Source organism: Amyelois transitella, chromosome 4 (genome assembly GCF_032362555.1).
Source record: "Amyelois transitella isolate CPQ chromosome 4, ilAmyTran1.1, whole genome shotgun sequence".
Lineage (NCBI taxonomy): Eukaryota > Metazoa > Arthropoda > Insecta > Lepidoptera > Pyralidae > Amyelois > Amyelois transitella.
In genome coordinates, this window is record NC_083507.1 from 2,808,310 (window position 1) to 2,824,579 (window position 16,270).

The 16,270-nt window shown below is 34.8% G+C and overlaps 1 protein-coding gene across 1 annotated transcript in view; it reads left to right on the top strand.

Annotated features, from left to right (window-relative positions):
* LOC106129421 (arrestin homolog) overlaps positions 1–16,270 on the top strand; it is a 33,368-nt gene that overhangs the window by 9,594 nt on the left and 7,504 nt on the right. The window contains exons 5-7 of the mRNA XM_013327978.2: positions 4,734–4,896; positions 11,394–11,455; positions 12,434–12,497. Coding sequence (XP_013183432.2) covers positions 4,734–4,896; positions 11,394–11,455; positions 12,434–12,497 — 289 coding nt within the window. The remainder of the gene's footprint in view (positions 1–4,733; positions 4,897–11,393; positions 11,456–12,433; positions 12,498–16,270) is intronic.

Below are 16,270 nucleotides of genomic sequence, written 5' to 3' on the forward strand. Positions count from 1 at the left end.
GAACAACTCCGCGTAGTGAAGCCATTAGTGCCGATAGTTTTTTTTTAGATAATCAATTTGAAATTGCCATGTCAGTTGGTTATCTATTCTCAAACCTAGATATTTTTCATTTGATTTTTCATTCAAGGGGATGTTATTAATAGTTAATTTATTGTATAATGGAATTTGTTTGTTTCTAGCTTTGAAAATAATATATGAGGTTTTAGATATATTTATCGTGAGAAGATTAGTTTGAAGCCAGCTAAAAAGAACGTCAAGATCTTGTTGAACACATGGAATTATTTCAGTTATCTTAGGGCCAAAATAAAATAAGCACGTATCATCTGCGTATAGAGTAAGATGACCTTGTAGCCCTAAATCTTGCACATCATTGATATAAACGAGAAAGAGTAATGGACCCAAGATCGATCCTTGAGGGATTCCATATGTAACCGGAAGTGGTGTACTTTCATATTCATTAATTTTGACAATTTGACTGCGATCCCTAAGGTAAGATTCGAACATTTTAAGGGCAATGCCTGTTATACCGATCCGTTGAAGTTTTTTCAGTAAAATTTCATGACTAACTGTGTCAAAAGCCTTCTTAAAATCAATGAAAACACCAAGTACCACATTCTTTCCATCTATATTGCTTTTGATTTTTGTGACTAAGTCTACTGTAGCTGCCAATGTATTACTTTTGGGTCTAAAGCCAAATTGACGTTCCGATATTATTTCATGTGAATCTAAATGTTCTATTAGGCGTTTGTAAAGAACTTTTTCTAATATTTTTGACAATACTGGCAGGACAGAGATCGGTCTATAGTTTCCGGGATCGGCTTTGGAGCCTGATTTGTGTATTGGGGTAACTTTGGCTGTTTTCATTGATTCGGGAAAGTATCCTATGCTTAAGAGATCGTTAAGGCAGGCAGTGAGTTTATCGACTATAAGTGGTTTTAGGCATTTTAGTGCTTTAGTACTAATTCCGTCGATACCAGTGCTAGTGTTAGAATCCAAACTGTCAATGATTTCAGATATTTCATCAACAGTACAAGGCGTTAAAGTTGTGAGGCCATTGATGCTTGTTGTTGATTGAGTGTGCATATTTGTTTGGTTTCGGTGCGAGTTTTTTGAGATAATTTCATTTGCCAATAGTGAACCAATTGTGGAGAAGTATTCATTAAATGTATTACAAATTTCTAAAGGATCGACAATAGTTTTATTTTTGATTGATAGTTTTGGGGGAGCACAGTTCTGTTTAATTTCATTTTTAGCAAGATGATTTATAAGTTCCCACGTCTTCTTCGGCTTTCTATCACATTTTCTAAATTCGTCGCAGTAATACTCTGCCTTTTTGTTTTTAATCTCAGCAGCCACAGAGTCGTTTTTCCTATTATAAGCTTCTTGCAGAATTTTGTTCTTCGGATCATTTTTTAAGTTCGCCCAAAGCACATTTCTTTCGTTAATTTCTTGTAAAATACTGCTTTGTATCCAGTCATTTCGGGGTAAGTTTAGTGTTTTGATTTTTGTGTCTTTGCTTTGGTTGATGCTTTCTTTAATCTTTGTTTCAAGTTGAGCAATACTTATCTTATCTCTATCATTAATAGTATTTTCCATAAATTTGTATAGTTTATCATAGTTTAGCCCTTTGTAAACAACACGTTGCTTTGGAGGAGGTTTATACCTCTTGAGTTCAAAATGTATCTGTTTATGGTCAGTCAGTGGTGATTCAATGATAGTAAAATTGTATGTATTATTTTTAAGATTAGAACTGATATGATCAATGATAGATTGTTTTGTTGTGGTTTCTCTTGTACAGTACTGAGTTTTAATTTTATTTAGTATATTGTAGCCTGATTCTTTAAGGATATCTAGATATGACTTTCGTTTCTTTTTTGTCCTATTTTCTTTTTCAACTGTCTTCTCTTTCAATAAGTTGATGTTAAAGTCTCCAAAGAGTAGACCTCTTTTTCGTGATTGTAACTGTGTATCGAGTGCATCTAGAAAATCGTTTATATTAGTATCACCGGGATAGTACACCAAACCAATCTCCAGCGCCAGTTTCTCTAGCTTAATCCATAAATAGTTATTACCGCCAGAGTACAGCGATTCAATTACGCAGTGCTTCAAATCATTGTGAATAAAAGCAGAAACTCCACCTCCAGTTTTGTCTGTTCTGATATTGTAATGGTGAGTATAATTAGGAATTTGGTATTTAAGGGCATGTTCTTCATTTTTAAACCATGTTTCAGTGAGCAAGACTACATGTACTGTATGAGTCATTATTCGCAGTATGCATTGTAATTCATCAAATCTTCCTTTAGAACTTATACTCCGGGCATTCATGTAAAAGAAATTTATACCAGACTTAGAGGTATGGATATCAGTGTACTTGTTAACAATGGAAAAGTTATTACTAGGTGTGTTTATAGTGGTTGTTGATTTTGATTGAGACAATTTAAGTTTTTTGACTCGGGTTTAGTTATTTGCGGAATTCCTTTTACATATTTTATTATCAGATCTTTCTCACCATCTTCCTGACGCCTAGTTAGTTCGTCCTTTAGATTGCGCATTAGTTTTTGTTGCGCGGGCGTTTGGTCAGAATATATTCTGATGCCATCAGGCAGATTGAGTTTAGTTCGTAAGAGTCTAAGCGGAATGTCATTGTTTTCGAAGCAAATTTTCAATCGGCGATTTTTGGTCGGAGTATATTTTCCTAAACGAAAAACACTAGTTGGTTGAGGTATAGAATATTCAGTAGTTGCATTTGTAAGAATATGCATGACTTCGGCTTCGTCTCTCGCCAAACGTTCTTTGTGGTCTTTAGTTTTCTGTTCCGCAACTCCCACAACTATAATATTTCTCTGTCTGTTATTACGCTCTTGGATTTCTCGGAGTATTTCTTCATTATAAATCATTCTTGACACCTTGGTTGGAGAGGATGTAGATGGTAAGGTTGATTTAATTTTATCTAGCTCGGCTTTTATTGCGAATACTTCTCCTTCACCTACAACGAGTTTCTTATCCAGCTCAGTAATTTGGGACTCAAGATGCCCTTGCTTCGATGCTAAGTTTGATATAGTGGATTTGACATCATTGATATGAACTTTTAGATCCTGGATTGAAGCTACGGTTTTCTCATGTGTCGAGTTTATTTCTTTGATTTCGTTTTTTATATCAGTGAAACCTTCACGTAGTGTATCGGTATTTTGTTCATGGCAGCTTATAAAGTTCTGCAGAAGAGAAGATATGTTTGATATTTCAGTTCGAAGATTTGATATTTCTTTATTGCAATCGCAGTGGTCATCGGGTTGCTTTCTTTTGCGAAATGTGATTTGTTGGTCCATCAGATCAGGATTTATTTTAGATAAGTCGGGTTGTGATCCTCCACCAGTAGTTGTTTTAGTCGGTGAACGCAGTAGGCTCATGGTCTATAATTTTTCAATGCAAAAGTATGCGTGTGATCTTCGACTATACTAGTAGTGATTTATTTTTTCCTACCTCACGATGGATTGTCAGTGTGTGCATCGATAGGGATAAAAAATGTCACCTTCTTTTTCTTGCGTGGAGATGTGCGCCCCTCTCTTACAGTTAGCGGTAATCACTTCACGGTAAAGAAATAGCCTAAGTCACTTAACGCACTTCCGCGAGAATAACCATAATTGTGAGTGTGTTAAGAATTGAAATTAAGGAGCAAAGAAAATATATTCTTAAATTTAACTATGTACACGTCTGCTCTGAACTAAGTGCGAACGACGAGTGTGTTCCACTCAAGTAGTGCATTCGACAGGCGATATAAGACCTGTCTCTGGTCTAAACGAGGGCCATTGCTTATCTTTGTTTCTGTTGATTCAATACCGATTTTCCTTTGATTAAACTGCAGCTATAATTCGATTGGATTCTTAGAATTGTACAAGCAAATTCGAGTTTTAATCCGAAATGATAAAATTGTTTACCATGTTACTTAAATATGGAAGTGAAAGGTATAAAAAATAGGGGAAGACCGAAAAAGAGATGGATGGAAGCCGTAAGGGATAGTATGAAGAGAAAGAGAATGACCAGTGCGATGGCAATTGACAGAAGTAATTGCAAGAACTAACATACTGTGCCGACCCCACGTAGAAAGTGGGAAAAAGTAATGACAAAGAAGAAGAAGAAGAAGTACTCCCCAAAGTTTTTTTTTTTATTTTATAACATCAAAATCTTTGGTCCTGTTGTAGCAAAACATATAAATTAATTAGTTATGAACATAATTCTCTTATAATAAGGAAATCTGCACATTTCAAACAACTAATTGAGTGACCAATATTCATATGGGATAGGTTTCACTGACCTATTACGGTGAGGAAAAACATCGTGTGAAAACCTGCACTTTCAGCCAACTGGATGTGTAATTATGAATGATCCAATACAGTACGGGATAGGTTCTCTAGCAAAGGTTAGTCCCATCTGACCTAAATGGGAGTCGCTTCGGGTAAAAACCTGACTCACCCAATCTAGAATCCATGTTCAAAGGCACCCCTTACTAGGCTCCTCTCCAGAGTGGTGAGGATGCAACAGGGGCTAAAGCCAGGAGGAAGGCGGGAATTCCACTAAAAATGTTGCATAGTTTAGACGGGACTCACATTGCTTAGAAATCTAATCGATTATCGAGATCGCTCCTCTCCAGAGAGGTTTAGATGCAACCGGAACTTACGCTGATGATAATAATTACAACCACTATTTGCTAAATTCATATCTTTTTTTTCTGCTAGCGGATCGTGTAGACGAGAAAGTGTCAAGACGGAATACAGTGCGTATGGGCATCAGAGTTCTCCAGGGCCCAGGGCGGCCGATACCTCCAGTGCTACCCACGTCACTTGCACAGAGCTCACCTCACCATACTTTCAGCGCATTGACTCATCATAATGTGCTGAGGTAAGTTATACTATGCACGACCCTCATGACTTGTATCCATGGCCGTTAAAAAAAGTCGAATTGAGTAATTCTTCCTTTTTTATCTTGCTTGTTTGAAAGTACACCTGACTGTGCACACAAAAATTGGTCAGACATGGCCGAGGCCAACACGTAATCCAAAAAAAAATTCTACAATTAATTTTACATAATTTAAAATCGTTTTTAATTAAAATACAGATCTATAAATAAACTCGGCACTGGCAAAAGGAAAAGAAAACTTTAACGAAAAAAAATGTTCTGAATACAAAATGTAACTAATAATTTATCCTCACAACGTATATCAGCACATTTTAGTCATAGAAGTCCTTAACAAAACACTAAATTGCTGTACAAATTGCTTTGTACACACATCAAAGGCGAGCGAACAAAATCTTGAATATTTAAAAAAAAAATATGTAATCAAATTACATAAATTGGCTTTAACATTTATTTATTTACATACATACATAAAATCACGAATCTCTTTCCCGGAGGGGTAGCCAGAGACTACCTCTTTCCACTTGGCACGATCTCTGCATACTTCCTTCGCTTCATCCACACTTTTTTTTTCGGGTACTTTTTATTTATTTATTGGTGCTGATTCAGATTGTGTCACTTTAAAGAAAAGAAAATTGATACTTCGTGGTTTTATGTCATTTTGATGAAAAGAAAATTTCTAACAAAAAATTTTCCAAACTCGAGACTTACCTAAAGTACTCGGTTTATCTTTGGTTGTAGGTATAAATAACAGAATTCTTTCAACCTTGGCAGCCCTTCTAAATCCCACGTCAGCTCAATGAGGCGAATAAAACAAATTTCAGCTCAGTGATTTCACTTATCAAGTTTGGGAGAAACTGACAGTGAGGGTACTGTAAAGATAACGTTAATATTATAACTTTTAAGCAGTTCATATAATCGGTATGGGGCTAGCTTCCATTAGTCTTTCCTTGCAAGAAATATAATAATTTGAATCTACAATTCGTGTAAGAGCTGATTATAGTTTTGTTTTACCTCGTATATTATACTTTTATTAAACAGATCCCTCGTAGCATATTACGCGCAACGCGCCCTTTTAATTTCGCGAAATATATAGCTATCCCTTTTCACGTCATAATAAAAAGCGGCACAGCGATAGTTTTTGCGCGATAGAAACAGCGGTAGTCGTGCCATGCTACGAGGGCGGACTAATAATATAATACGAATATTTACTAGGTACGTTTTCACAGCAAAACCGAATATGATGAAATATATGAACACAGTCTATTATTGAAGGTCATATCTTATGAATCATCATATATTATATAATAATCGGGCGCCTTTTTAATCTAAAAATTCGCATTTAAGCAAGAAAACGGGAATTTCACTTTGACGCGACAGGAACCGCTGGAAAACCTAATTATTATTTCTGTAAATGTAAAAGATGTGAATAAATAGATATTAGATATAAGGAACTCATTCGCATAAAACTTTAGAGTAATGTAGCTTAACTACATAAAAAATTTAAAAAGGCTATGAATAATATAAGCAAAGTAATTGTGTGATGCTGTAAATAGAAAGCCTTTATTTTCGTAATGTGTAATCTCTATTACCGTGTCGTATATTTCAAAAATCCAATATTTCGCACGAAAACATATTCAATTAACATCTAAGCTAATTATTATCGTAATTTGATAACACACCCGTATTAATTAGACAAAAATTAATTAGATCTTCCTAGTAATCTTTTGTTAACTGAAATGTGCTATGTGAGAGTCATTTTATAAATCAAACAATAGATTAACAATACAATCAACAAACTTGGGATTCTTGACGGCCTCTGTGGCGCAGCGGTAGTGCGCTTGTCTGTGACACCGGAGGTCCCGGGTTCGAATCCCGGCCAGAGCATGATGAGAATTGGACTTTCTCTGATTGGCCTGGGTCTTGGATGTTTATCTATATAAGTATTTATTATAAGATATAGTATCGTTGAGTTAGTATCTCGTAACACAAGTTTCGAACTTACTTCGAGGCTAACTCAATCTGTGTAATTTGTCCCGTATATATTTATTATATTTATTTATTATTATTCTTCTAGGCGATGGGCTAGCAACCTGTCACTATTTGAATCTCAATTCTATCTTAAAGCCAAATAGCTGAACGTGGCCTATCAGTCTTTACAAGACTGTTGGCTCTGTTTACCCCGCAAGGGATATAGACGTGATAATATGTATGTATGTATCAAACAATAGATGGATCCAAAAACAAAGACAGGATAGAAATAAAAATGTATAATTATTATAAGCCTCAACATTAATTTATGTAATTAATAAATTATATAATGCTTCTTTACAACTTTTAATATAAAAACTTGTTTTAATTGTATTGTTAATCTAAAAAAAGATATTCTCCGTACTTACCTTGGCCTCGATTTTATCGTTAAATACGTCCAATCAATCTAAACTCTTTTTCCAACTATCCGAGTTTATCGAAAACAGATTTGCTGTACTGAGAAAATACACCCAAAATAAAGAACAAGTTAATGAGAAACGTTTTGAATCCATAGCGTAGTGCAAGCTATGCTTTACATGAGTATAATTTTAGAACTCTTTAGGGCTAACTCAATATATAATTTGTCTCATACCTTTATTTATTTATTTCATTGTTTTCTTTTTGTTAGCATGGTTCTTATTATTATTTCACCCTCAGCCTTAACTACCTGACCACACTTATATCTAAGATCATGGTGACAGGGCGACCAAAGGTGATAATGTAATCAGGATGATCACTAGAAAGGAGAGATTATTAAAGATATATTTAAAAAAAAAACATAGTGTGTGCCATCTGCTACTATTCCCGTGCATATTGTAAAAGTAAATTTAGGTAAAGGCTACTAATTATAGGATTTTCCTTTTAGGCGTACATCTGAACCATACATCTTAACGGTCACATACTGACAGAGCCAACAGCTCTGTCTACCCCGAAAGAGATATAGACGTGATTTAATGTAGCTCTCCGCTTAGCTACGACCGGCAGTGTATCGCTACCCTATAGAAGCCACTTCACCTATTTTGGTTGCTTGTTTACGTGTTTTTGCACCGCCGATAGAAGTGTTTATGTTCACTATGATGCTTCATTGAGTTAGTCGAAAATAGACCTTAATGAGATCAAAATACACTATTGAAGCTTGTCAGGTGCTAAGTATGCTTTCGCATGAGTTTTGTTGAATGAACTTGATGAGTTGAGCAAGCTGACTAGCTAAAATATCAATAAATAAATACATACATATGATTACTTCTATATCCCTAGCGGGGTAGACTGAGCCACCAGTCTTGAAAAGACTGATAGGCCACGCTCAGCTGTTTGGCTTTGTGATAGAATTAAGATTCAAACAGTGACAGGTTGCTAGCCCATCGCCTAAAAGAGGAATCCCAAGTTAGTGTAAGCCTATTCCTTAGTCGCCTTTTATGACATCCGTGGGAAAGAGATGGAGTGGTCCTATTCTTTTTTGTAATGGTGTCGGGAACCACACGGCAAATAAATAAATTTCGGACAAAAAATATTGTAATAGTCTTACAGTAGTTTTGAGGCTTGTGATTGGTTATTAAATAAATACTTAAAAGGCTTGCGCAGGCCGATCAGAAAAATCTTTTTCCATCATCTGATAGGATCAGAATTCGGAAGTGAAGCAACATCGCGCACTGAACCTTGTTTCCTTATTAATTATCACTTCTTCATATTATTTTCTTTATTTCTTCGCCGTTAAAATTAAAACACTGAATAAAATGGTTAACAATACTAAAATAAAACACAGTCATTAAAACACTGAATAACACGATTGCCAATACAAAAAGAAAACCCGTTAAAATAAAAACACTGAATCCCATTTAAGAAGCCGGTTAAAAGAAATGTGTTCATATTTTCTTAGAAAACAGAACAGAACGGGGAACGGAATTTGTTCTTATTTCAAACTTTACACGTTCTTGAGATCCCGTCCAGAATTTCACAGTTCCATGAATCCCGTCTCAACTCGCAACGCTTGGATTCGGGTCAAGTTATCGTAGTAAGCAAGAATGGTGAGCATACTCGTATCGTGGAAACAAATAAACATGAATATAAAATATTGTTTTAGTCAAATACATTTCTGTGTATTGTTTGTAACTCTTCCATATTCATGTTAAGGTCATAAATAAAAATAAAGTGCAAAGAGGTCGAAATACTGGCCACGAAAAAGAATATTTAAAAAAAAAATAAAGAATACTCGTATCTGAAAATATCGATTATATATTTGGACAAAAGATTGCCGTGTGGTTTCCGGCACTCAAGTATAGAGCCATTTCCCATGTATGACTTTTAAGGCTAATAAACTTGGAATTCATCTTGCAGTGTGCTAGTGCTGTGTGATGTGATTGCATCGTCATCGGATACAAGATATCACTTATTGACGTCACATCACTTAAATCTAATTATAACTACTACCGCTTCCAAAGCGCATGTGTAGAAGAAGCTGCAGAACAACCTACACTGCAGCATTTTCACCGGACGTCAATTTACAAATATAGATCTCTTAAATCGTAAACGAATGCACATTGTCTACATCAAAAAACATGAATTAATGTAAATCTAATTGTTTCAATACGAATTTCTGGACAGAGAAGCCCGGGGTATGTCTTGGACCATGGATCCTAGATTGGGTAAGTCAGGTTTTTACACGAACCGACTCCCATCTGACCTCTGCAACCTTTGCAGATAAACCTAATCCTAGTATTGAATCCAATTACACGTGCAGGTATCCTCACGATGTTTTCCCGCACCTCAAAAGTATCGGTTAGTATTCAAACTAATGTACATAACTTTGAAAAGTCTTCGGTACATGGCCGAGGTAGGATAATGAACCTGTACCTTTTTGCGCATCACGCATTTTAACCGGGCCTTACGTCGAAACGAAAGTTTTTTCGAGAGTTTTGGCTTTGTCTAAACCGTGATATCAGTATGTTTACATACAACCATCCTGATTAATCCAATGCGTACAAAAATACATTATAATACGACACGACATAATACATTATCTCTTTATTGCATCACAATACATTATGTACAGCTAATTCACAATCATGTATTAAAAACAAACCAGCGAAAGGCTACCTTGTCACTTTAAATTATGTATGTGCCGTGTGGTTCCCGGCACCAATACAAAAAAGAGAACACCAATACAAGAAAGAAATAGAAACACTCCATTCCTTTCCCATGGATGTTGTAAAAGGCTATTAAGGGACAGGCTCACAAACTTGGGATTCTTCTTTTAGGCGATGGGCTAGCAACCTGTCACTATTAGAATCTCAATTCTATCATTAAGCTAAATAGCTGAACGTGGCCATTCAGTCTTTTCCAGACTGTTGGCTCTGTCTACCCCGCAAGGGATATGGACGTGACCATATGTATGTATGTATTATGTATCAAACTTCACCCAGAGATACGACATCGATAACAGTCAAATATTTTTAAACTCTCCTTCAAAACAAACGATAAATCCATAGTCTTTATGATACACGCTATTGACGTGAAACATTTAAATTGTATCAGTCTGGGCTTTGGCTGTAATTCGTTTTTGTAAATAACTTATTAAAGAAAAAAATAAACTGAACGTGGGTAGTTTAAGATTTCATTCTAAACATTCGATAAACGCTATTATTTATGATACCTACGGTATTTTGTATACCGTGCCTAAAAAAGTTTCAGAGCGATCGCTGATTCGATAATAAATGTATCTTTTATTTCGAAAACGGTTTGATAACGATTGGTAAGAGATGAAGTGCTCCTATTCTTTTTCCTATTGGTCCCGGAAACCACACGGCAAACTTGATACGTTCAGTAGTAAACCGTTCAAGCTTGCTACACTGTAATCGATATTTTTATCAACGAACCAGGCCTAAGCGATCCCTTTCACGTAAAATTTCCCGGAATAATTAGTATTTAATGAAGTACAGTTTACAAACTTAGTAATTAGTTCTCAACAGCGGCTGTTTACATTGCAAAGGACGGCTTTGTGACAAACTTTGCGTATGATAAACCTTAAGTAAATTTTATTACGGTACCTGAAGAAGGGAGCATATTCTAAAAGGTGTGGGTGATTTCGCTAGGGCTTAATTAGGTAAGTTAATTTCATCCTAAGCAATAATATTTGAGTCTATTTAACGTGACATGGTAAGTTATGCGTAACGATGGTTGTGTCAAAAAAACTATACGGTTTTATAACTATGCCATAAAAAATTACGTGACCCAACATGGACACATAGTATGCTTGATATTAGTGTTAAAAATATTAATCACAAATTAAATACAGCATAATTTAAATATGCAGCAACAAGATTAATAAAATTATTTGAAAAAGATTATATTGTCTGTGATTTTTCAAAATTATTGGTAAAGATACGTTTTCGTATTTTCTGTGAATTAAGGTAAAAAAAAAACTTTTACTCTCTAATCTATGGTTTTTGTTACAGATACAAAAACAAAACAAAAACTGAATCAGACGAAAACTGTCGGCCGAAGAGAGGAGAATATGGTAAGTGGAATAATTGGAAAGTCTTTCCAATTATTTTATCCGCCAAGGTGGAATTTCAACTATGTTATATAAATATGATATGATAAATACAAAAGCCTATCGTATCTTAGTTTTAATTTGGGTATCGATCTAAGTTTCTTTTTATGACCGAATGCGTTGACTTCTAATTTTATCACCTCTTATGAGTTTTAAGGGATAAGGTACATGGTAAAGTTTATCTGCTAGAAACCACAAGACTGCTTAACAAAATAAATTCACTTAACTAACAATACCTATGGCATTTTATGAACACTAACCCCAAGAGGTTAAAACCCCATGCGACCTTTAACATACAACTTAAAGTAATGCATATTAATTATTCATCAACTGATGAAATTAATTAATAAATTGCTTTATGTTATAAACGCTTAGTCAGAGTGACGTCATATTCCATGACATGCCTGTCTTCACTCAATTTGGCAAAATTTTAAAAACATTATTTATGGTGAAAGCGTTAGGTTTGATTTTATAAAAAAATATTAATTATCTGTTAAAAAAACTGTTCAGTTTCTCTCAGGTTTCTACGCGCAAGGTATCTTCTATTGCTAATGTTGACCTATAGCATTTATAATATTGCTACGCGAAAGTTTAAAAGTAAATCATAAGTACCTTAGTTTTCTAGCGTTTGTCCCAATTGATGAATGTATCTTGACGGAATAATTACACCTGGTAGTATGTTTTTTTTTCTCTATCTTAAAACTGAAAGTAATTATATGTAACTGATTTTAAGCTTTAGTGTTGCATTACACTATTTATATTTAAGACCTGTATTATTTATAAACAGTAAATGAATACATTACTATTTTCTTCTCTTGTTACAAAAGATTAATTAACTCTGCTGTTAAAAGCAAAACATCAACATCAAAATTTTAAATTAAAAAGTCATTAGAGTAATTCTTTCATAGGCATCACAAAACTAACGTCAAGTATTATTTTCAGAAAACGCCGAGCCCCCACCGCCCCACGCCGCCGTCGAAAAGCCCTTTTTGTTGTCGGATGGCAGGTGAGTCCTATTATTACAAGAGCTTCATATTTCGTAATACTGCTATGCTTCTGAGTCCAGTAGGTATTGAGAGTATATATATAACTATTTCTATTTACGAACTTTGACCGGACATTCAAATTCATCAATGCAAATAAAGGGCTCGAAAGGCTAATAGCTGATGGAGCCAAAAAGTCCTCGAGTGGAGACCATATTCCAGAGAGCGCAGCGTAGGACAGCCCCCGCGAGATGGACCGATGAGCTGGTCTGCGGGGAAACGTTGGCAGCATGTCGTCTCCAACAGTGCGAGGGTGGAAGTATTTGCGGGAGGCCTCCGTTCACCAATGGACTGGACGTCCTACAGCTAAAATGATAATAAAGAAATTAATAAATTATCTATCTAAACAATACGAAATACATGCCTTTGCCTCTCTGCATGCACTTTCTTATTGTAGCCGTTTACTTTTAAATTCGTTTTCTCTTCTCACGTCACAATTTACAAGAACTGTGCTCACGTTTTTCCAACATAATATTTGAATAAAAATTTGCACAATGCTCTTCCTATCTATGTGATGACAAGCTCTTGCGTGATATTAAAATGCCGTTTGAATAAAATTAAAAGTAACGTTGAAAAATTGGACCATTTTAATGCTTGATACTTTGGTTTGATGATATATTTACATCACAAAAAATTGTATACTTTCATATTTATTCATTTTAGTCTTATTTTGGTTTGTATAAACCTTGATTAAATCGGGGTCGTTCTGGCAAAAGGTCAGATCAAGAGTACCCTTAACCTGGGAGCTTGCATGAAGGGAATCATGGCGGGGTTGAAGTGAAAGAAGCATGCAGGGATCGTGACTAGTGGAAAAACGTATATTCTGCCGATAAATTATTAATTAAGCAGTCAATAAAAAAAACTTACTTAGGTTAATGCTTCTTACTGGAGTTAATATAGTCCTTTCAAAGTTCTGTATGCAAAAGTCATTGTTAGAAATTTAACAGTAACCTACCCAAAGTAAGTATACCTACTTAAAAACCTACGAAAATAAGTATAACTACATACGATACGAATACTTTTTACAGCGCACTGCTGTAGCTAACACTAGCCAATCGATTTATGATATTTCCACACTCAAATAATAAAATACGCATTTTAAGAATGACACCGAGTAACCCTCTATAATACTTTCCCTTTATGTCTCATACATCCAGAGATGTGTATCTGACAGCCAACTTGACCTGACTCGTGTTGTTATACTCACATCGCGTTTAATTTGTCAACCTCTACGTAAGACATGTTGGGAGAACAACAGTAATTATTTCCACAGAGACTCCTGAGCTCTGGGAGTTAAGAACAATATTTTTTTCAAGACAGTCATTAATTTATAAGTTTTTTGTGTTTATTTAAAATATTATCTGCTAATTAGCAAGCACTTTTAGTACTCAAGTGGTCAACAAAGTTAGTATAAGAGATTTCACAGTAGTCATGATTGAATATAAAGTAACCACTGGTCGAGTAAAATTTAAACATGTATGTAGCAGAAGTCGTAATAAAAAGCAAATTTTTGTAGAAAAGACAACATAAGCATCGTACCAATTAACTTTATTATTGTTCTGGCAGCTTAGAATAAATTGAATGGTAGAGTGAAGTGTATATAATTTGTTTGAAAAAATTTATGCAAAAGGCTTACAAACAATATTAAATTGCAAATCTGTATATTCAGTAGCCTAGCGTAGAACTGTTGGTCCAGTGGTGAGCCCACCCAAATATACAGTTATTTTCGTGTAGTTGTGACTAGAAAAGTTTTTTTTTTAAATAAAACAATTTTTTGAGGTTATTCTGATGTCATTTGAAACAGGTAACAAAAAAAGACCTGAGCCGATCTTTTTATTCGTCCATCTTTTTATTAATTCTACACCCACAACAAATATAAGCAGTACTTATTAAAAAACCGTCCGAAAATTGTTCTTTGTAGCGATGAAATGCAGTTTTCGTAGTAATTGAGTTTTGGTACTTTGAGAATCGGAATACGAGATAAATTTTGCACACGAATATCACAAATAATTATTTGTGATATTCGTGTGCAAAATTTCATATGATATTTACTGTATTTTATCATGAAATATATGTTTATTGTGAACATATACTGTGGATCATAATGTTATATTTTATCTATGTTTTTTACAAACAAGCGGTAGCTTAGTGAATTTTTTTAAAAGTATTAACCGTTTTAAAACTGCTTAATTGAGCCTCGAAGCAGTACATAAACATTTTTAATCGATTTTTATCACATAAATGGATACCTGCACAAAAATCATAAATCTTGCTTATTACCAGAATTACTTCTACGCTTTCTAAAATACATTAAGATGTCGCCATTCAGTTACTCAATCACTCCATAACGTTAATATATTGATTGATTGATTTTACGACGAAAAATAAAACCTATGTAAACCTAGGTAAGCATATTGTTAACATATCTTAAATTCAGTCATTCAAACACTTAAAGAAGACTCATCCGTTACTGATTCTAACATATGTACAACTAACTTTAATTTAACAACTAAAATTTATAATCAACTATATTTCGTCCGCAGCTTTATAACATGAAGCCGCTATAATTACACTATGTCCTTCACAAGCAAAGTATGTTTCATGACAAACAAAACACACTTTCACATCTTCTAAATATATAAAAGGAGAAAATAATATGACTTATTGAATATCGACGCACAGCCCAAACCACTGGGTCCTGAGACTTCAAATTTGACGTGAAGGTTTTTTTGTGGACTAGGGATGCACTAAGAGAGGACATACATACATACGTACATTGTAATAGCGTCTATATCCCTTGCGGGGTAGACAGAGCCAACGATCTTGAATATACTAATTATACGTGTGGTTCCCAGCACCAATACAAAAAAGAATAGGACCACTCTATCTCTTTCCCATGGATGTCGTAAAAGGCGACTAAGGGATAGGCTTACAAACTTGGGGTTCTAGACTGTCGGCTCTGTCTACCCCGCAAGAGAAATAGATGTAACCATATGTATGTATGTATATACCAAAGACCAGTATGTAATGTGCACAAAGTCACAGGTAAAACTAATTCTAATACAAAATTGGTACACAAACAAGTAAATAATTTTCCGAGCGAATGCAACCAATTAACTAACAAAGTTACCGGGAAAACAGGTGGTCTGCGGAAATGTGATCGGTCGGTAGTGAGTCCACACCTACATGGAAACATTTCCATGCGAGTGGGTTAGCTACGTATTCACATGAGAAATCAATATGGATACAAAACACAATTTTAACTTATAGTTGCGCGCCATTTTGCTATTTATAGATCGGAATGTTTACATCTAATTCCACCGATAAGAGATAGCGCTTGAATGAGAGATGAAAGAAGAGTTAGTAAGCTGCATAAAAGAATGGAAATGGATAAGGAGACAGCGTGACTTCGGTGCTATATCGATGTCTCACCTCTTGTCTTGTCCTGATTTCTCAACGTCTTGCTCTCAAGAGGGTCTTACAGAGGCAAATGCGCGACTTTTTTTTGTTTCTACCGTAAATTTTCTTAAGTCTTACGACACTGCCTGATAGATTATTAATAGGTCACTATAAAATTCTACGCTACCAGAAACCACACTCCTAACCTTTATATACATGCCCTCAATTGTTTTTTATCTTTTCACCAGCTCATTGGTTTAGGGAACCTTAACTAGACGAAAAGACTGATGATAATGCTTATTTATTTATTTAAAACTTTATTGCACAAAAATATGTA